Source organism: Polyodon spathula, chromosome 13, assembly GCF_017654505.1.
Source record: "Polyodon spathula isolate WHYD16114869_AA chromosome 13, ASM1765450v1, whole genome shotgun sequence".
NCBI lineage: Eukaryota > Metazoa > Chordata > Actinopteri > Acipenseriformes > Polyodontidae > Polyodon > Polyodon spathula.
In genome coordinates this window covers 12,335,024-12,356,600 of record NC_054546.1, presented here as the reverse complement: position 1 = coordinate 12,356,600, position 21,577 = coordinate 12,335,024, and the positions used below count along the sequence as shown (strand labels likewise).

The 21,577-nt window shown below is 33.9% G+C and overlaps 2 protein-coding genes across 5 annotated transcripts in view; one reads left to right on the top strand and one right to left on the bottom strand.

Annotated features, from left to right (window-relative positions):
* Nucleotides 1-1,868: 1,868 nt before the first annotated feature.
* LOC121326070 (centrosomal protein of 55 kDa-like) lies at nt 1,869-13,855 on the bottom strand. The gene is made up of 9 exons (XM_041269221.1): nt 13,770-13,855; nt 13,193-13,357; nt 12,664-12,951; nt 11,376-11,426; nt 10,024-10,174; nt 9,120-9,436; nt 6,383-6,454; nt 2,572-2,697; nt 1,869-2,174 (listed from the first exon to the last, which is right to left on the bottom strand). Exons 2-9 carry the CDS (start codon nt 13,340-13,342, stop codon nt 1,953-1,955), a joined length of 1,377 nt encoding a protein of 458 aa, XP_041125155.1. The 5' UTR covers nt 13,343-13,357; nt 13,770-13,855; the 3' UTR covers nt 1,869-1,952.
* Nucleotides 13,856-16,546: 2,691 nt separating this feature from the next.
* LOC121325569 (myoferlin-like) overlaps nt 16,547-21,577 on the top strand; it is a 61,457-nt gene continuing 56,426 nt past the window's right edge. For all 4 annotated transcript variants that reach the window (XM_041268263.1, XM_041268262.1, XM_041268261.1 and 1 more), the window contains exons 1-3: nt 16,547-16,777; nt 19,594-19,649; nt 20,507-20,598. In XM_041268263.1, coding sequence (XP_041124197.1) covers nt 16,690-16,777; nt 19,594-19,649; nt 20,507-20,598 — 236 coding nt within the window. In that variant the 5' untranslated portion in view covers nt 16,547-16,689. The remainder of the gene's footprint in view (nt 16,778-19,593; nt 19,650-20,506; nt 20,599-21,577) is intronic.

The window sequence follows — 21,577 nt, the reverse complement described above, 5'->3', positions numbered from 1 at the left end:
AATTCAATGTATTCAATAGCAACTCATTCCAAATCAACAAAAAGTTCAGTTTTGATCTTCTTGGTGACTTGAATTCCATCATATTTCAGAAATAAATCAGTTATGTTGTAGTAGTCTACTTTGCTTTTCTGAAAGGAAGTACGACCATTTGAACACTTAAATTCTGTTTAGGCAATCAATCAGAATTGTATAGATCTGCAAAACAGAAGTCAGGGAAAACTCAAGAACCTTCCCTTTCTGGTATCAGAAACGCATTGTACAGTATATTAGCTGGGATACTAAGTTTCCTTTTAGATTTTTATCAATATGTTAATGTTATTTGGTTGTATTTTAATAGAATGATGCAAAGTTGCAATTGTATCTTGCAATGTCAGGATGTAGTAATTCTGTTAACTGTGTCAGTGACAAAGATTTAATGAATTGTTATGAAAGACCTGTTTAACTCATGGTTTCTTAAATGTGTTAATCATGGCATAACACACTGAAATAAGAAATGTGAAATTAATTCCTGTTGTAAAGATCAACAGTAACCTAGTGAAAACAGTATCCTGTGTACCATAACCTTCATTGTCTACATAATCAGTGCAAATGTAGAAGGCAAACAACACCCACATGAATCCATCAGCTAAGACAGTTCCATGCAAGGTCACCATTGAAAGTGCTTATGTTTATTGCATTCTGTGGCTTGTATGGTTTTGGGGGAGCATGGCATTAAATAAGTAAAAAAAAAATTGCTTTGCATCATTAATGGGATTTTTGCTATCAAACACTAAATTTGATTCACAGCCCCATATAATTAAATACTTAAATAAATAAAAACACATTTTAAACTAGAACAAATAAGCCATAACATGTATACACCCAATATGGATGTTAACATGCTTGCAGTGTTTATATATTTTTATTATATAGGTGTGATCATTATTACTATGTTTAATTTATAACTTAATAGGACAAAAAGATGCACTTCAAGAAAGCAAGAGATTTATTGCCAAAAAAAAAAAAAAGAAAATTGGTCTAGAATACTGGTACAGTTTCCATGCAATGAAAGGCTTCACCAAATTATTTATCAATATCCATAAACAATCTCTTTCATGAATCAAATAAGGCTTTATTCTTTGAACATACATTGTGATGATAAAATAACTGATCCAATAAAGCATAAGGGACTAAAAAAGAGTTTATCCCAAGAACACCTTCAGCACTCTCTCAGTCATCTGGCAAACACCGATTCTGGTGCAAGATTTACTTAACCTTAGTTAGCTACTTTAATCTAGTGCCTAAAATAGCATAATGCAAGGGTTTACTTATGCAATCTAATTTCAACAATAGAGCTGTTGTACAAAGTAATAGTTTAGTCTGTTCCAAAATATACCTTAAACCAGGGTGTGACTTAGAGTGCTTTAGAAAAAGGCAGTGTTAAAATATGGCACATCCCCATAGAAACCTCAACAGCACTTAAATTGATTTTAAATAAAAAGAGCCTCATTAACAATAAAACTACCACTATTGAACTTTAAGCCCCAGCATCCAACACTAGTTTTATGGCACACAACACACATTTTCTTATTGACTTACACATTAATTTGTATTCAGTACTAACCAGGAGAATTTAGTAACACTTACGGATGTCTCATTCATGTTTATGAAATAAACTAAATACAAATTAGCATTTCAGAAATGTATGTCCAAACAGACTATTATACAGTTTTTTTTGTTTTAATCAAGGGCCAAAGTCCACAAAAAATAATACAAAAAAAAAATAAAAATCTGCATTATATATTAAAATTGGCTGAGCAGCAGCAGTAGTAGTAGCACACATAGTAAAAAAAAAAAAAAAAAAAAAAAAAAAAAAAATAGAAGGGTTCGTTTTAATATAAAAAAGACCTGAATATAAACACTCCAGCTCATATTAAAAGGACAAACATTCAAATATATTTCCCTTAACCGGGTTATTCTAAACAGTAATCAATGTGTGTCAGCAGTTCACGATGCCGACTGGTTGGATATCTGGCTCTGCATCTTGGGCACTCCAGAAAACTCTCGTCAAGAAGATTGGAGATCTTGGGAGAGGATGTATGGTACAAAGCTGGATCCTGCATAGGTGGCTGCTCATGAAACTCATGTGTGTTGCTGCAGCTAGGCTCAGATAGACGGAACTCTTGCAGCTGTTTCTGGAAAAACACAAAAACAAACAAGCACGTAATGCATTCTCTATCACTCCAATTACTTGCTTTGTAAATACAGTTTTACAAAGCCTTATTTATAAAGTAAATGCTTTATTTACAAACAGCCATTGTAATAAAAACAGTTTTACATATTAAAACATTAACATACACCTGAATGTCGTCAACAATTACACTAATTAAATAGAGAACGATCTGTGGGATGTTAAGAAAAGCAGTTCAAGTTTTTTGGTTTTCTTTTTTGTACGTTTAGAGATGTGTGTTTCTGAACACTGATTTGAAAATGCGTATTCAGCTTCACAAAACAGCAAGCACACACACTGCACTGTATTTCAGTAGTCAACCAGCATGTAGTTTTGCTAGTAGTGTTGTTAATCTTACTTACCGTCGTTTCTAACCTCGTTATCTGTTCTCTGGCTTTGCGTAGTTCCTTTATCACTTTATGCAGCTGTTGTTGTAAACTCTGCCGATCCAGTTTTTCACTTTCAAAGTCTTTAGTGGAAATATGTATCTAGTAATAGATCCAAAGCAGGTGAATACGTTTGCAAGTGGATTAGATTGAAAATCACTTGAACATTTTTTTTTTTTTTAAATCATGGAATAAAGTAGAGGAAAACAAATGGCAACAAGAACAAAATCACTTTGAACCACTGAAGTAACAATGGAAAAGGGAGAGCAGCCTACTGCAGTGAGCTTGTGGTACAGTACACTCATCATGTCTGCGGCCCTAACAGTTGCAAGATGTGCCAAATACTCATTTGAAGGGTTTTACAAGATTCTGCATTTACTATTAGCAATTTGGAATGTTATACAGAAACACACCATTCTCTACAAATACAAACTCTGAAGTTTGGCCTTCAGTATATACCCATCTCTCAGAACAACATATAAATACATGTCCTATTTTATGAACAGCACCGACCACCTCAGAAACAACTATAGTTTGTTCTAGACCAGGGGTCGGCAACCTCAACGTAACCAGGGGCCGCTGAGGTGGCCCACAAAACATCTTGTGGGCCGCCACTGACAAAACTGAATAATTTTTAACTCAATTGTCAGGTTGTAATACCTACACAATACCAAACATACTTACAGAAACACACTGAGCAAAGCATGGAGTACAATTATACTGTATTTACTAAAAAAGGAAATCTTTGAATAAAGACATTACCGCTATACCTATGCCACCGTCTTTTCAGTCAACAATATTAAACCACACAGAGTTCAAACAGTGCTTAACACTAATCTGTGCAACAGCAAAGATAAAGAACTATTTAAATGGGTTTCATTTACTTTCTCAAAGAAAAAAAACTCCAATGAAAAATAAGTGTGCAAATAGTATTCTGAAGCAGTCATAAATGCAGGTTTAATTTATTCCCATTTAACATTACATGTGGTTATTAAATTGTACATTTTGCTCCAGGCAAGGCAAAAAAAACTATTTCTCTAACAAATTAAAACAATTTATTTAATTTAACCAACTTCACCTCTTTCGTTCTGCTGGCTCAGCACTTCGCATACAGTTACTGCATAAGCACTGATTACGTACTTCCACGTGATGTTGACTGCGTGCCTTGGAACCGACAGACTGCGTACGGTGTGAGAAAATCACTCCAGCAACAAGAACAGAAGCTGGCTGCGCAAGTGCCAAGACGGCGGATATACATTGATAAAGAAACTCAGAAGGGCCGCAACCAAACTTCAAATGGGTCACTGCTTGCCGAACCCTGTTCTAGACCATTCTGCATTTTGTTTAAAAAAAAAAACTTTGACATAACTCCCTGCTTAGAGTCATTTGCAAAATCAAAAAAGTATCATAACCTTGTTTCATCCACAGTATGTACTTTTAAAAATATAATTGGACAAATTGGTTCTCCAGATATGAGTAAAATGTGTGACATTTATACAAGTAAAGACAGATGGACAGGGACCTTCTTATACTCTCAATAACTTGAATAGCCAAGTTCCATCACATCCTTGGTCCCTTCCTTTTCCAAGGAGTAGCTTTATTATCTGGGGGATTTGCTCATACAAACACTGGTTGGGATCTAGGTCAGCGGTTTTCAGACTGGGGTACATGTACCCCAGGGGGTACCTGAGCTCTCCTCAGGAGGTATGCGAGGAAAGTCCTGTAATGGTGGACAACAGATTTTTTTTTTTACCACATTGTAGTAATTTGCGACTTAGCAATCGAAATAACAATGTTGAATCTCCTTTCAAATAAAATTTCTGTTGGGCAAAGTTAACTATAAATACATAACCGGCTGCTGACAGTGAGTTAGCGTTGAGCGCACACGTGACTAAATTACATATTTAAATAGCAGGGTGGTGGTTTGGTAGTCTGTAGGCTTAAAAAACAAAAAAAACATTGTATTTTAAAAAATGTGTAGTATTTACTAGGTACGTTTACTTTCTGGAGTTTAAATGTTCAGTGTTTGTAGTTCAATCAGTTCATTGTGTTTTATCTAATTTTATGTTTTTAAACAACAGTATCATTCAGTTGGGCAGGCAGCTTTGCTGCCCTACTTAGAAGGTGAAATCACTCACTTTTTCTGTGCTGGAGCGACACAACTGCGTTATCTTTACTTGCAATGCCTTATGTGTTTTTTCACTACGACTAATTTGCTGAAGAACTCCTTTGTCGAGTGATTGCATTAGCCTATGCATGTACGCTGCTAATTATTAGGCTAATATATAGGCTAATAAAGGCAAAAGCACGGTATTATTATTATTACAAAAATGGAAAATCACAGGATTATAAATAAATAAATCCCTAACTCCTGGGATTGGGAAGTGTCTGGAATTGGATTCCCTGCTCCAGATCTATAGAGTGTGTTCACATCACATAGTGCCCATTAATAAGATTTAACTGTCTGGCAGCTGATTAACATGAACAGACGACTGCACTAAACACTAACATGTAAGCATTTTGCTAAAAGTCATTTTTGACTACATGATATAAATGTCACCTTTCTACTTTCATCAGATTTAGCTTTTGGAAATATTCACTTCAAAACAATGTGCTTATTCTGCACAGACACACATAGCATTTTAAATGTCCAGCTCAAGTGTTCAACGATAACATTCGAGTTAAATAAATAAAAATAAAAAAACGCACATATTCAATGGGTTATTCAATATTCACAGTTCCGCATGCTACCTGATTTAAAAAAAAAAAAAAAAAAAAAAAAAAAAAAAAAAAAAAAAAAAGCTTTAAATTGTTTTAATGCAAAATGCCCAGTCTGTTTTCTCTCTACACTTCTGCATTTGTTGGAAGAAATGCGCAACTTTTGTTGAGAATTGCTTTTTGATTTTGTTTTAAATTAGAACTCTAGCTTTGTTTTTCACAAATATAACCTATTTTTGGACTCGTTTTGCCATACTTATTGGTATGGATTTTGAAATAATTTACATAGCATTTCCTTTTTAGTTTATTTTATTTAATTAGTTTAACAGTGGTTTTCCATGAATGTAATTGGCTGAACTCTAGCCCCTCCACCTTTCCTGTGTGCCTTCTGAGCCAGGAAATTAAGGCTTGTTTATTTAAAAAAAATTTTAACGACTCGCTTAAAGATTTTTGTCACTTGAAGTCCTATTGGTCCATTTTAAAATACAGAATAACATACCTCTGTGTATGGGCTGCATTGTTTACTAACCAGAGTGTAGTTTTAATGAAATCTGTGATAAAAAGCAGGCACGTCCATCACACTGACAGGTAAGCATTTTTTTTTTTTTTTTCCAGTTAACATCAGTAAGCCTAGTAATTAGAAAATACAACTTTTTTCTGTTTTCATAGGTATATTATGACCCTATCTCAGATGGGGGTACAGGGTAGAAGTATGAAACCCACTGCTCTAGGTGATATTAAAAACTCCACTACAGCACAGTTAAATAACTGTGTATAGGGCCAACTGTACCACTAACAGAATATAGGCCTTATGGATCATTATAAATTGTGTCAATAAAATCTGCCACCTTATTCCAGAGATTTTTAGTCTGCATTTTATCAACATGATAGAGAACAAAATATTTGCTTAGAGTGCTTTAGCTATAGTAACTATATAGCCAAAAATAACATTTGTTTTTAGCTAAAAGGTTACTGTTCACTTATTGAATAATACTCTCACTGATATGATGCAGTGTTCACAGATCCAGTACCACACCACAAAGGAATGCACTATAAAAGTAGTAAGTACCTGCTGCTCCAGGACAGCAATTTTCGTTTGCTCCTCCTGTTGGCTTAACAATGATTTCTGAAGGAGATTCACCTGTAAAACAGAACATTTATTAAAATGATTATTTAAGACTGAATCCCTGTGACTGAAATAAAATGATTCTTGGTTGTAAATCTCCCTTCCGACCTATGAGGACGCTAAGCAGGGAGAACAGAGTTCTGAGGACGGGCTGGTCTGACAGTTCTTTCCCAGGATTCTAGGGAAGTTGGCCAGCCTGGAAGGGAGCAAGACTCCATTGCAATAATGCGTTGACCCAGAAGGAAAACAACATGGCAGCTGCAGATTGAAGAGGCGGTTGCACTTGTTTACCAAGGGGTCATGTGTGACAGCATAAAAGGGGACTGAGAATCGTAATCTGTTCCTTCGCTTTGGTTTGTGTAAATAAACTGAGAAGGACTGTGAGAGATCCCGTTCCTATTTCATAAAAGTACCGTGAGTGTTTGTTTCGTCTTGTCTTGCACATTATCAGACAGCTAGCACAGTTCCGGAGCTGTCGCCTAGGGCCAGCACTAAGCCGGAACGGTGCTTCACCAACAGTCATTAAATAACCTGTATCACCCACCACGAGCACTACTGCATGCACTCAGGACTGGTGACGTGTATGTATTATTGTGGGTCAGATAGTGTTTATTAGTTGGGACTGCAATCTCATTATTGTTGTGTATTTCCTGGGGGATTATTGTTTTGGTCACCAGACCTGGAATAAAAATAAAGATCAGATTTTCCAAACTGGATTACAAGGCTCTGTCTGTTTAATTACCGCACTGCATCACTACTGCACCTGTTCGCACTCAGCCACTTTGTTACAGACCCATGTAACCTTTTTAAAATGTACCACACCGTTACTAAATTAGATTAGATTATGAGTGTACAATGAATAGAAAGAATGACAAAAATAAAAAAACTGAAATCTCGCTGGACAAAGACCTTTGGTATTACAGGCTGAAATGTCAATATTCCCCTAAGAATTCATGCTTAACTGCAAAACTGTCACAGGCCAATGACTTTAAAAATACAAAAATTCTTCTAATATTTACTTGTAGTCCAGCTGGCATTCAATGCCTGAATTAAATACACAGCAATTCCACTAGATTTTAGATAATGATAGATGTAGATTACAATGAATCAATGTTACTACGTGGCAAATAAGTTAAGTATAACTAGGGCTTCTAGTTTTCTTATTTTATTTTTGATCACGTGATGTCCCTTTAAACATATTGAGCTGATTTGCTTTCTTAATCAAACACTAATTACCAAAGGAAGTTGTTTCTTTTTACCCTCATATCTTGATTGAGTTAACAAATGACGTGCATTGATCGCACCTGATTCTATTTGAACCTGCATTTCATTCTGGCTCTAATCACCGAATTCAGTTTATTAATTTCCCCTGCATTTGTTTCTAGTAGTGTGTTGCTAATTTAAACAATCTGGTATTCAGTTAAGCCTTAACAAGTATTAAGTTCTAAAAAGGAGTGAGAGATGGAAAATAAAAAGCAAAAACTAGAAGCCCCAAGTATAACATACAGTAGGTTTTCAGCTTTCAGCATGATTGCTTGGTGTGGTTTGTGACACTCTGAACTCTATGGCAAGCCAAATTATCAATTAGCGATCTCAAATCAATTTACAGACATCTCAATATTTGAGAAAATCTCAAATCATCCCCCACCCCCACCCCACCAAAAAAGCTAATATAAACACACACTGTCAACTTCCCGGTCTTTACACACGGGGTGCCACCTCTGCAGTGAAGCTACCTCTTTTTTGCTTTTTATACTGCGTTTTAATTATTTAACGAATAGGATAAACAAAAGGCAGAATACTGCATACATGAAATGAACATGTAGTCCTACTTCTATTCACAATCTCATCTCATTAACTTACTCCAACACTTTATCGTTCATTTTTATTGTCCTTTCGCTATAACAAACCTCTTGCTATAACTAACAAAATGCTCAGACCTCAACAGGTTTGTTGTAGTGAATGTGTATGTCTAAATCTTTAAGATAACAAATGCATTTAAAGATATCTGAAAATGATTTCCAGATATCTTTAAATAGGCCTTTAAATTAGATATCTAAAATGCATTTTCAGATTTTTTAAAACAATTTGAAGATCTCAATCTTTGAAATATCTTTAAATACTTTTTAAATATCTGAAATTAAATTTAAGATATCTTTAAAATTACTTCCTGTTCATTTTCAGATATCTCTAAATGGACAGCAAGTCCATTCAAAACAGCATTTTCACAGGAAGTCACTTAGAGATATCTCAAAATGACTTCCCGTTTATGTCGAGATATCTTTAAATGATTTATCGCTATCTCTAAATGAACAGGAAGTCATTGAGATCTTAAAATAATTGCGTTATCTCTAAATACTGGAAGTTATTTCGAGAAAGTGGCGAATCATGCTAATAAACCATTATTTAAAGATATCTGTAAATCAATTTGAGATCTCTAGTTCAGTTTTTGATCTCAAAATGCGATGAACATATCAAAATAGTTTATTTACAGATATCTCAAACCCATTTAAAGATATCTGCAAATGATTTACAGATATCTATAAACGTTTAAAGATATCTTCAAATGGAATTTGAGATCTCTAAATAATCATTTGGCTTGCCATAGTGTTTTTTCTACTATGAATCACTCATTGATTTCCATATGAATTTGTTGATGCAAGGATTGCATTTTCTGTACCTGTGATGACAAATCTGATGATCTTTTTCTTTCCTCCTCAAATCGAACTTTGGCATTTTCAAGCTCTTCTTTCAGCCTCTGCATGTTGTCCCCCATGCGCTTCTTCTCATCATCGACATACTGCCTGCTATTTATGCGTTCTGAATGGAGCTTTAGATTTAGGTCTTTTACTTCTCTTGATTGTTGGTCATATTTCTCTCTTAATTCAGACAGCTCCTGCTGTAATTGGCTTACAGTGTTCTTTTGTGCCTCAAGATCCTGTTTGGCTGTTAGTACAACCTTGTCATAGTACTCTTGTTTTTTGTCAGGATTGTTTTCTAATTTAAAAAAAGAGAAGGTTAATACTTCAAGGTAATTCATTTCCACCATCAATGAATGTGTTGTTATTGCTGCAATATTTAAAGAAAAGGATCCCACCCTCATGAAACATACACTTGAACTATGAAATACATTTCCATTTATTTTGCTATCTGTTTTAATATACTCTCTTCCTAAATGCAATGAAGTCAGCAATGTTAATGTGCATAAACTACAGTTCTCTTAAAGGCATCAATATCACTTGCACATGGATAAACCCAATCCAACTAATCACAGAAACATTTCCAAAACAAAACTGACATGACACAAACCTTGAACTGAGGCAGACTACTCTTATAGGACAGAAAAAGCCCATAACCATGTGTAAGTCAATAGTGATCCCTGAAACAGAACTTGTTCTTTGATAAGACTGCAAACCTGCAGAAATACCACAGACTCCAGGGATTAAAGCACCTATACAACAAAGTGTTGAAGATTTTATTTCTTATTAAAAAACAAACAATTAAATGAACGCTGCAAAAACTTAATGTTTATTGGGCGTATTTCATTTGCTACATTCCCATTTGCCCATTTTCAATTGTTTTACCTTCTGAATTGCCTTCTTTGTGCCGGTGTTGGAGTGATTGGTTGGCTTGACTTAACTTCTGCTCTAGCTCAAACATTGTTGCCAGCAATCCCTTAACATAGGCCTCACGCTGCTGGTCATAAACCAGCCACTGTTGGTTCTTGTCTAGAGCCTTTTTGTAATAAAAGAAAATCAGGAAAATAAATTGTTACATAATTTCCATAAGAAAGCTGGATCAATTGGTTTAAAGTAAAAATACACACATTTCAAGTCTGATTATAAATACTTAAGACACTAAGTTTTGGTACATTTATAAAATATATATAGGGTTTTCCCCAGGAATAACGGAAAAATAAACTTGCCTTGCCTTAAGTATATCATACGATAAATAATTTGAATAATGTGTTGTCTTTCGTTGACTATTTCCAGTTGCGCTTTTTTATATTCCACTTTTTTTTTTCATTACTGTTTTATATTATGGTAAACTACTGTGCTTATTTAGGCACTCTATGATTTGACTGGGGAAAGATAACAGGTTTATTGGAGTTCACAAAAAATAAAAAAAAAGGGTAACCTTTGCACTTCCTTTTTAGCTCAATTATTGAACGTATTGCTTCATTTAAATTGTTTTCTTTATGTTAAGTTTTCAGGGCATTTTGTTAATGCCCATCTATTTTTGTTCGCTTTTCTACATTTTTTTAATACAGCTGTTTTAACCATTTTTATTTTCTTTTTACAAAACAGTACTCTCACACGTTTGGTCACAATCAGAACTGTTGCATGAAATCGGAGTGTAATAAATTGCAAGAAATTGACTGAATGACAATACCCGAAAGTAATATTAATATTTTAGTTTAATAAAGTAGTCGCCACAAATCTAGTATTAGGCGCTGGATTGCGGCAATTGTCGGCTTATTTTGACCCCCTACATTTATTGTCACTATTTTTAATTTGAAAATAATTGGTTATTAATTTAAAAATAATTGGTTATAAAATTGCCAAAAGGAGTTGATTAAGAATCTGTATAAATACCCATTTGAAAATACATGATTTTAATTAATGTCAAGGCATTGCCATGGCCAGCTTTTTCTCCTAACCTGAGTCCAATGGAACATCTGTGGTACCAAATTGCCAGTCCCATCCATACTGCTCAGGGAGGTCATACCGAAAACTAACTTTGTAATGTTTTCATTCTGACAGTGTGTCACGTTTCATCCTGAAAACTTATCATGATTCTTTGATCTGTGTTTTTGTTCACAGATTGAAATTTCACAAAGGGGGCTTAGTAGACTGAGAAGTTTTAACAATAACAGCTTAAAACTTAATAAAAATCTAGGATAGCATGAGTATAAAAACATTTGCACAGTACTTACATCTCTTAGTTGTTCCTGAATCACTACAATTTCAGTTGAAGTTTTGTAATTCTACAAAGAAAGCAGAAATATAAAATGTAAAAATGTATACTGTATGATTATTTCTACCGGAGGTCAGAATTGCATCGCTCAATATATATATATATATATATATGTGCCAAATATGTACAGTATTTTGAAACTCACATTTCATGCAGAATGTTTTGTTTTTCACAATATGCTCTACAAAAATATATATCGTAATGCTTTTTTTTTTTTTTTTTTTAGAGTCACATGGATATAAAAGCAATGGCTTACTGTTCAAGTTTAACAAAAATGGTTTACAATAAGAACTAAAACTGAAGGAATACAATGTAAAGGTAAATGTTGCCATCTACTGGACAACCACTATTTTATTTTCAGATTTAAAAGATTTAGACAATCCTAGATTCAAACTAAGGTTATGTAATCCCGCATCTGAAATCTGCTGGTGATGAACCATGTCTCTAACAGAATTTTCTTAAAACTGTTTATTTGTCAACAATTTTACCCAATCAGATCATTGGTTCTACTCCTACTTTGATAAATGCAAAAACAAAGTGCAAACTTGTTTTTGGCAGCTTGTGACATTTATGTTTCACGGATTTACTTCAAACACAATTTGTACAACACTGCATTTCTAAAGAGTATCCATATTGTTTCATCGGTTTGTGACAATGATCTCCATGACTTACTTAGTTTGTGAATTTTGTGATATTTTGAACATTTCTTAGATGATGTCATATTACATCTTGATGCCTCAAGATCGACTTTTGTTTTGTGATAACCATTATTAAACATTCCACTCCAAATGTAATAGTAGAAAACACATAAATAACTACTTCAGGGCCTGGACAGAGGATACAGTATTTGCTTCAATTTAAGTAGAACAGGGTTTAACAAAGACAAAGAAAAATGTGACCAACTATCACTGACTATAGAATACAGTTGTGTACCAAGCATTAAGCCATGAAATCAAAGTATTTGCTTCTTATCAGCTAGAAACCAAAAACTCACATAACATGATGGCTATCGATTCTCAGAAAACTGAAAATATGAATCCAACATCATCTTTTTTTTTGTTTTGCAAATTCACAAAAACTCCCCTCACAAAGATGCTTAATTAGTAATGACTAGAGAGGTGTTTCCCATATATATATATAATATATATATATTATATATATATATATATATATATATATATCCAATATGCTGGTTAACGAAACAATTCAATGCAAGTATGTACTGTGTGAATAATAACACAATTTACTCGGTTTCCCTGCGACGATGCATCCTTTCCGCCAACTTGATTTTCAAACTCTTGGCATTTGGCAGCAATAGCAGTATACTTGTTTTTCAAACTCTCCGTCTCCTCAGCAAGAGACTTAAATAACTGTTCTCTCCTTTCTGCCTCCTTATTCTTTTCAGCCAGCTGGGAACGCAAGGCGACAACATCCCCATTCTGCTTCAACTGCTGCCTAAGAGTAATAACTTCATTTTCCTTGGCTGCAAGCTGCTGGGTGTTCTTCTCTTTTAAAGTTTCAAGTTTAAGAATGGTCTGTAAAAATAAAATAAAACAATCGAATCTGTCATTTAAAAAAATGCTTTAATGCTGTACAATAAACAAACTATTATATACTTGTTCTGGAGCTACAGGTATTGGCCTTTCTAAGAACACCAATAATTAACTTTGGGATACTGAAATAAACAGATAACCATTAAAATACAATTATTTAAGTCATAATGGTCTCTAACAAAGACAGTAGCAATACGTAAATGTGTCTTCAGCAGCCCATTACCTCTAAAAGCTTGTTTTTATCCATGTCCTTGGTCTTTTTAAGGAGTGCATTTTCTTTTCTGAGTTTATCAATCTCTGTGTCAGACTTGGAGACACCTAGTTTTATGCCAAATTTGCTGGTAATAGCAGATTTTCCATTTCTAGAAGTCATTTTCTGGAGTGTACTCTGTAATAAAAAAAAAGACACCTGATTAAACGGGTTTACAGTTAGTAATAGAGTGAGATTTAAGAGCAACGCTAGACACAGAAATAACGAGCACGCTACAAGAACAGCACTTAAACTAGGCTTACGTGTTTACTTGATTTGTTCCTGAAAACATTACCTACTTGTACTAACACAGAGCGGACATGGGCTAGAACTTTGTTCACACAATAAACCGCTTTCTAACAGTTACAAAAAATGAACATGTTATTGAAAAGTACCTAATAACACGCAGTAAATTCAATAAGCTCACAGAAACGAAACCAAAACAATGTGACAAGCAACCGCGTAGTTTTTAAATATGCAGACATATGTTTAGCTAACAGTTAATCTATTTAGTTTAGTTATTACAATGTTACGGTTTATGAAAACACACCTCGGTTGTTTTTTGTAATGTTGATTGGTAATTTGGTCACATTTAAAATCAGGAAAACGCCAAACCTGCGAAATTGTACCTTCAGACTTAAACGGTTCTGTTCCTTCCTGTCGCTTCAAAACAAGTTTGAATACGGCGGTGATATAACGTCATTTCCGGTAAATTGCTAATACTGCTGTCAAAAAGTTTCAAGCTCTGTGTGTGTGTGTGTGTGTGTGTGTGTGTGTGTGTGTGTGTGTGTGTGTGTGTATATATATATATGTGTATATGTGTATTATTTATTATGTATCTTTATTTCTTTTATTTGTTATTATATATGTACATACCGCTACAATGTTATGCTATTTTTTCATTTTATTCACATCAGTGATTTATTTATTTATTTTGTCTTTATTTTTGTCATTCTTTAGTGTACCGTCCTGTTTTTTCAACACAGAATTGTTCCTTACATAATTAGAATTATAGCGCTCTAAGTTCTGATGACGTCTTTGAATAGAAACACTGACATTTTACAATTTTACGGTAATTTATTTTACTTTTTCAAAAACAAATGTGCAAATTACACACTAGAGTAAAACGTTTTGATTTGTAGGTCTACTAGTATAAGTGTCATTTGTGCAGTTCTGTGTGAAAAATAAATCCACTGAGAATGTTAATTTATAGAAGTCAGATCTTATTTTTTATCTTTTACTATTAAAACAAAGCTGCATTTTACTTTCACAATAACAGACGCAAATTAATAAACCTTTATATATCTGTCCCCTTGCATTGATGGTGCTGATGTGAGGAAAATTGATTTCATCTTGTAAACCAGAAGAGGGCGCTGCACGAAAATGTAATATAATTACCGGTGGTCAATTTTTTCAAATATCAAAAGACATATCTTAATTTGCAACTGAATACCATAGTGAATACCGGTACTTCAGATGTAAACGTTGTTAACGCAAAATGTGATACATGTTTTTTAAAAAATAGAACAAAGAAAAGCAAGTACTTATTTTAAAGGTACTGCTTTGCTCCAACTGATCGTATACGACTGAAATGAAAACATTCTAGATCTTCGTTGACCTGAATTATAGCACGATTGAGTAATTAGACCGAAAAACAACTACCTTGTCTTTCATCATAACATTCGAATTAACGCTGAACTGCACTACGCTGTGTGAGACTTTGTCCGATTTTGAAACTCCATGAAAGTTATTATACTACTACTACTACTACTACTACTACTACTACTACTACTACTACTACTACTAATAATAATAATAATAATAATAATAATAATAATAGCAGCAGTATAATATAGGGTACCTACACAGAATTCAATTTCTACCGCCGTTGTAGAAAAGGTCTTAGCTTTACTACACTATATCCATCCAGTGAATCCCCAATTTAGACTTCATTTTCTCTGTAGGAGACTTTACTGTACAAGCTTTCTTTTTCGCTCCTCTTATTATTAAAATCACACCATAACGCAGTGCGCACAATAAGTTGCTAAGGGAATTATTGATGCCCTGTATATATCCTCAAGACTCAGATCATAACTTCAATATATAAAACATATACGTGACAGTTTAGGAAATAGTTCCATATGCTATGGATACACGTAACGGTAAACTGTTAGCGTATTTGGATCACAGACTGAAATAGAGACACGCAGTTTTCAAAGGGAAAAGGGGCTAAAAGGGGTTGAAGGGGTGGTTAGAAAACGTATAGCTGATATTGCTCAAGTACACTATGCACCAGAGTAAATATTTAATAAATAGACAGCAGTGACATCGTGGTTTGTTGTTTAAGTGAAAAGCATACTCTCATTTCCTATAGTGAGCAAGGTTTGTAAACTGTATGGTCTTTGTAGGCTATTTTGGAAAAGTATATAACCCTGCGCATATTTAGCTGTTGTGTGAAAAACCCGGGTTGTCTAAATCGTCATTACCGAACGCTATTTTAGCGGTGGACAAAGTTGTCATAAGCAATTCGAGCTCTTTGGAAAAAAAAAAAAAAAGAATAGAAAAAAAAGCAATTGCAGGATGTAGCCTAATACCGGTATTACATCATGAAGGTTTCTTTAAAAAAAAAATAAATCTGAAGGTACTGTAACAACTGTAAAATACAGTACTACGTAGAATTATTAATTAATTAATTAATTAATTAAATTATTTTTTTAAGAGAACTTGTTGTCGTATGTTTTAAAGTAGGCCTCAACAATGAATGCCAAACTCCAGTAATTGAACTCGTTAATTTGTATCCCGAGCTAGTGTGTATGTAGTCTGATAGAAACTGGAGCATTTGTATCGAAACTACAATATAAGTAAATTACATTGCTGTGAAGAAAATGTCCGGAATGTTCCGATGTATTCAGTACAGTGTTGATAGTACAATTTGAATTTATATTGTTGTGACATTATTATTATTATTATTATTATTATTATTATTATTATTATTATTATTATTATTATTTATCTATCCATGGTTAGAGGTAAATCACTTTTTTCGAAGCATTAAAAGTTTAAACTATAGAATATTTAATACGTGACGAGTGTATTTGTTAATCAACCAAAGTTACCTTTTTTTATTTGTGTTTCTAGCCACGTTTATTTATTGAAATGTATTTATTAACGCAATAAAACAATACACATTTTCTCCACGGCAAATGACTTGTGCACCTTGCTGTATTGCTAGCTTTTCGATAGTTCAAACAGGCCAACCCCGTCAGAACTGCGTGGGTATCTGCTTTGAGGTAATGACCAACCTCTCTGTGTTCCACCCTCCTCATTTCCAAAACTACACACATGAGACATTTCCTCTTTCTTCTGTGCGCTGCCTATCTGCAGTGAGTGATGAAGCGGTAGCAGAGTATGCAGCAACTCGACAAATTTACCTTTTGCTAGAAATAAAGGAATATTAACACGTCGACAGGATGCTTCGGGTGGTTGTGGAATCTGCAAGCAAACTCCCCAAAAGCAGCTTTGGAACACCGGATCCAATAACCACTGTTTATTTCAAGGGTAAGTAAAGATTTATTTATTTATTTATTTATTTTCTGAACGTTTTTTCAATTTATTGTTAAAACTAAGTTAGGCTTTGCTTGTGTCATCCATTATATATATAATATATACATTTTATGAAATAGGTTGGGCATTGGTATAGTAATATATTGTATTTCGTTGCATCCAAAAGCCAAACTTGAAGGTAGTAAGATGTAATGGTAATGTTAATGTTAATATTAGTTTAGATTTTCATGGAATGCGCTTGAAAACTAGGCTTGGTGCTGTATGGCTGTGGTGGGGTTGAAAGATGGCTTTAACAATTACAGAAGTATCCGTAGGCTTTATATATATTTTTTTTATTTTAGTGCTGGTAATTTTGTTAGATTCCTGCTAAAACAAAATAAACCATATAAGAACGCATGCATATATATATATATATATATATATATATATATATATATATATATATATATATATATATATATATATAATATATAACATATATATAAGTATACATGCATATATATATATATATATATATATATATATATATATATATATATATATATATATATATATATATATATATAATGCATTCGTTCTTATATGGTTTATTTTGTTTTAGCAGGAATCTAACAAAATTACCAGCACTAAAATATTAGACCCTCACATTTGCACACATACCTTGACAGTTAAAATGCAAAATAGATGCACTGCATGCAGTGCCCTAGGCAGGGAAAGGTGATACTCATTTGTAATCAACGATATAAGGCTGTGATGACATTTGATCAAATGTCATTTTTGCTTTTGTATAGAAAATGCACTAGTGGATGGAATAGTGTTTATTATGTCTTGTCCTAGTAAACTTTTTTGGTGCATAGTGTGTGTATGGGCGATCATAAGCAGAACATAGTAATTGCATCCATGTACTATTGTTCATTTAACTGAAGAGGTGTGCTGGTTACTTCCTGTATAGGTGTGGTTGATGCAGTATTATTAAGTAAATTCATTGGAAGAAAGTGCCTGGTGCCAAGTTACACAAACAACACATTCATTCCTGTATTATACCGTGTATAAGAAATGTAGGTCCTGGGGAATGAATATGTTGCTCATATTTCAATGCCATCTAAATAGGACACAGGCAATGTGAGCCAGTAACGAGGAGGCTGTACGATACAGACGTTAGAAAATCAGGACTATATTTTAAAATGCACAAAACAGGTAACTGATGTGTAATGCAGACAGACAATACATACAGTATGTATATGCTGAAAACAGAGGACTGTAACAGTTTTGTTTTTTGGCACCGTTTCCTCACCTGCAAGTGTGACTCAACCTAGCAGAGGTCATTCCAGAGCTCCAGAAACAGAAAAGCCACACCTCTTGTAATTTTGAGTTCAGACCAAAGGTAGGGGAGTATGCAGGGTCTGCACAGACATGCCAATGAATACAAGGAATCTGTGAAGCTATTGTTCCCCTACTTACAAATCCATCTCTTCAGACACTGCGCGTGGTAAACAGTGTTACTTTAGTACGAGGTTGCCTTTCAAGAAGCAGATGTTAATGTTTAGGGTTAAGACCTTGATTATTGTATCCTTAAAAAAGGAGTGTTTCAAAGGAGGTGGGAGCTTGTGTGCCTGCTGCTGAAGCTAGGGGATTTATAGAATGTAAACAAACTGGAAAGCAAAGTCCGGTTTCTAATGAAGTAGAGTGCATAAAAGGCTAAACTGTAGCAATATTGTGTACTAAAACATATGTTAGTACACAATGTGGTAGATTAAAAAAGATGAATAAGATGAACAAGATCACTGCAGCACCAAGAAGAGAGAATGCATTTAGAGGAATGCACAGTAAAGAATAAGGTTCCTAGTAGCTCTGAAGCACAACTAGAATCATGAACTACAGTATTGTACTCAAATGTTCTCTCACTTGATCAAGACTGAAACTATATGCCCTTATAAGGGAACAAAACCTACCATCCACTACCCTTAGTAGAGTGTAGAACATATGATTTTAGCTTTCCCTAGTTTTCTTAGTATCCATTGTTTTAAATCTGTGTATGGCCTGTTTGGATCACACAGAGACAAGCAATAGATCTGGGGGTTTGTGTTTGGTGTGTCCCAACACAGGCATGCTCAATAGGTTTGAACATGGTTAAAACACAGGCCAGGACAGCGTGTTAATGTTACTCTTGGGCATATGTGTCAGGGGCATGTGTTAACAGGTGTTGTCCTTTTGCAATCTGGTGACATCATAATGCATTGCCAAGCTGTGGGTAGAACTTCTATCATGTTGTGGTTGGGATTAGTGAATGACATGTGAATGTGTGCATTGATGATAAATGGATTTCTGTTAAAAAATGTCCTTGTATCTCATCACAAGCTATATATATATATATATATATATATAATATATATATATATATATATATATATAATATATATATATATATATAACATGTTTGAAAATCATATATTTACATATTGTAAAGAGAAAGTCTAAATAAAAATGCTACGAAATGTGATGTGACCTTATTGGAGACCCGTGGGGGTTCTTTAAAGAAATATATATATATATATATATTATATATATATATATTATACTATATATATATATATATATATACAGTACTTACGTGTCATACAATTTTTATATCACAAGTGTAGAGGCACACATAACCGTTATGGTTTTACAAGACAATTTTCTGCCACCCACATTGGTAAGTAACCGGTTTGTTTGATTTATATGGGTTCCAAAATATTCGCTGTTATGACTAAAAATATATATATATTTAAGCCAATAATGTATATATATATATATTTTTTTTTTTTCAGATGAAAAGAAGAAAACCAAATCAATTAATAGTAATTTAAATCCTGTTTGGAATGAGGTAAGATGTGTTTCATAATTCTTTGATTAAAAATACTTTCAGGGTGTCATTTTGTCTGCTTTATAGGCTAAGAGCAAACCTTGAGTGAATAACTCTGATGTTGTCAGATGCATGCCAGACAGTGCTGTGCTCTTAGGTTTTTAAAAGCCAACAAGACTGCAAATCCACTGCAATGCACTGGTCTACACCGCCAGCTAGTATTTTATTAAAAAACAAAAACATTTCCATATATAAAACTACGTTTCTGCTAATAGTTGTAATTAAAAATAAGCTTTAGTCTAAAAGGAAAACCCCCTTTTGTATAGCATTTGCTTACCTTCCATTTGGTATCTGTCATTGAATACTCCCTGTTAGAGATTCCAGCTATGGTATGCATGGCTTTGTCTCTCTTTTTTTTTTTTTTAAATATGTGTTTCAATTGATTTTTGATTTTTTTCTACATTGTACCTGTCTTAGGTCAAAATGTAGCTCAGTCTTCAACTAGCATAATTGGGAAAAATCGAAGGTAATCTGGTTTAAGTCTGAAATCATTCCTTTTAATTAATATCTTGACTGTCTTCAGACTTTAAAAAACAATATGAAATGTGGGTAGCTATATCATAGCTAACTTTTTTTTGTATTGTTTTCTCTTTCAGGCATCACATCTTAGTGATTTATTAAAACACCAGGGTGTAACCATTAATCTGTCCACCCAGAACACTGTGTCCATACTGAATGTAGGGGGATAGGTTAATAGGTACACACTGGTCTACTTTTGTAGATCGACCACATAATGTATACACACAGACATGAAAAACGGATGCTGACTTTATTTCTGTACATGAAAAACAGATACTGAGTTTTATTTCTGCCTCTAGGTCCTTGAATTTGACCTAAAGGGTTTACCTCTGGATTCCTCCTCATTCATCACTGTTACAGTCAAAGATTTTGAAACCATCGGAAAAGACAAGTACGTTCCCTTCAGTCTTGATTACTTATGCATTTTGCTTTTTTAACTACCTGCCTGTAAACTGACAGGCATGCATTAACTTGCTGCAATATTACGAATGTAAGTTACAATTGCAACACTTGCAGTAAAAAATAATAATATAATATGATGAGCAATTGAAACTATGAACAATGAACATTGTTAAGCTTGATAAAGCATTGTAGGGAGAATTTCCCTGAATGTTGATAGAAATGTTATTATTGACTCACTTCCATTGCATACTGTGCAAATGCGCTCCAAAGAACAACTTATATGAGGTGTGAAAAGAAGACTGCACTTTGGTGCAATTACATTCTTTGTAGTGTAAGGTATTAGTTTTACTTTGTTAAATAACATGCAGTTTCCGGACCCTACTGATGTGGAATTTGATTTGTATTAGTATAAGTTAGTGAGGCGATAAACATTCTGAACTGAATTAAATGATTTGAGTGGAACGTGCCCCTCCCAAAGAAAGATTACGCCCTGATTACTTTTGCCAGTGCATTATGACATTTGCTTTACAAAAGTATAAAATAAATTTGTGCTAGGTAACAGAATTAATATATAATAGATTGTGACAGAAAGACCCATCCCTATGTATATTTGGGCACTATTTTGTTATTAATTATTGTATTATGATTTATTGTATTATTATGATTTATGTATTGTATAGGACGACGAAAAGCCAATATTGTTATGTATTAATAGTATTATTATTGTTTGTGGCGCGGACGAAAAGTCGCCTCATTATTTGTTATTGTTTGATTTTAGAAATACCTTGTGGGAATGCGTGACTGACAGCTAGACTAGTAATTCTTGAATTGGCTGTCAGTCACGCATCTTTAGTAAACTCGTGCAGAATGTGACCGAGGGGTTAACAAGATCACTGATAGCTAGTTAATCCCATCGGTCACCACTATAAGAACCTGCAGCTTTGGCTAGAACACGTTGAGTGTGTTCA

Coding starts and splice junctions, on each gene's coding strand:
- LOC121326070 (XM_041269221.1), bottom strand. CDS start 13,342: ATGACTTCTAGAAATGGAAAATCTGCTATTACCAGCAAATTTGGCATA. Junction 12,952..13,192: donor ATAAAAACAAGCTTTTAGAG/GTAATGGGCTGC, acceptor TTATTTTTACAG/ACCATTCTTAAACTTGAAAC. Junction 6,455..9,119: donor CATCAGATTTGTCATCACAG/GTACAGAAAATG, acceptor TCTGTTTTACAG/GTGAATCTCCTTCAGAAATC.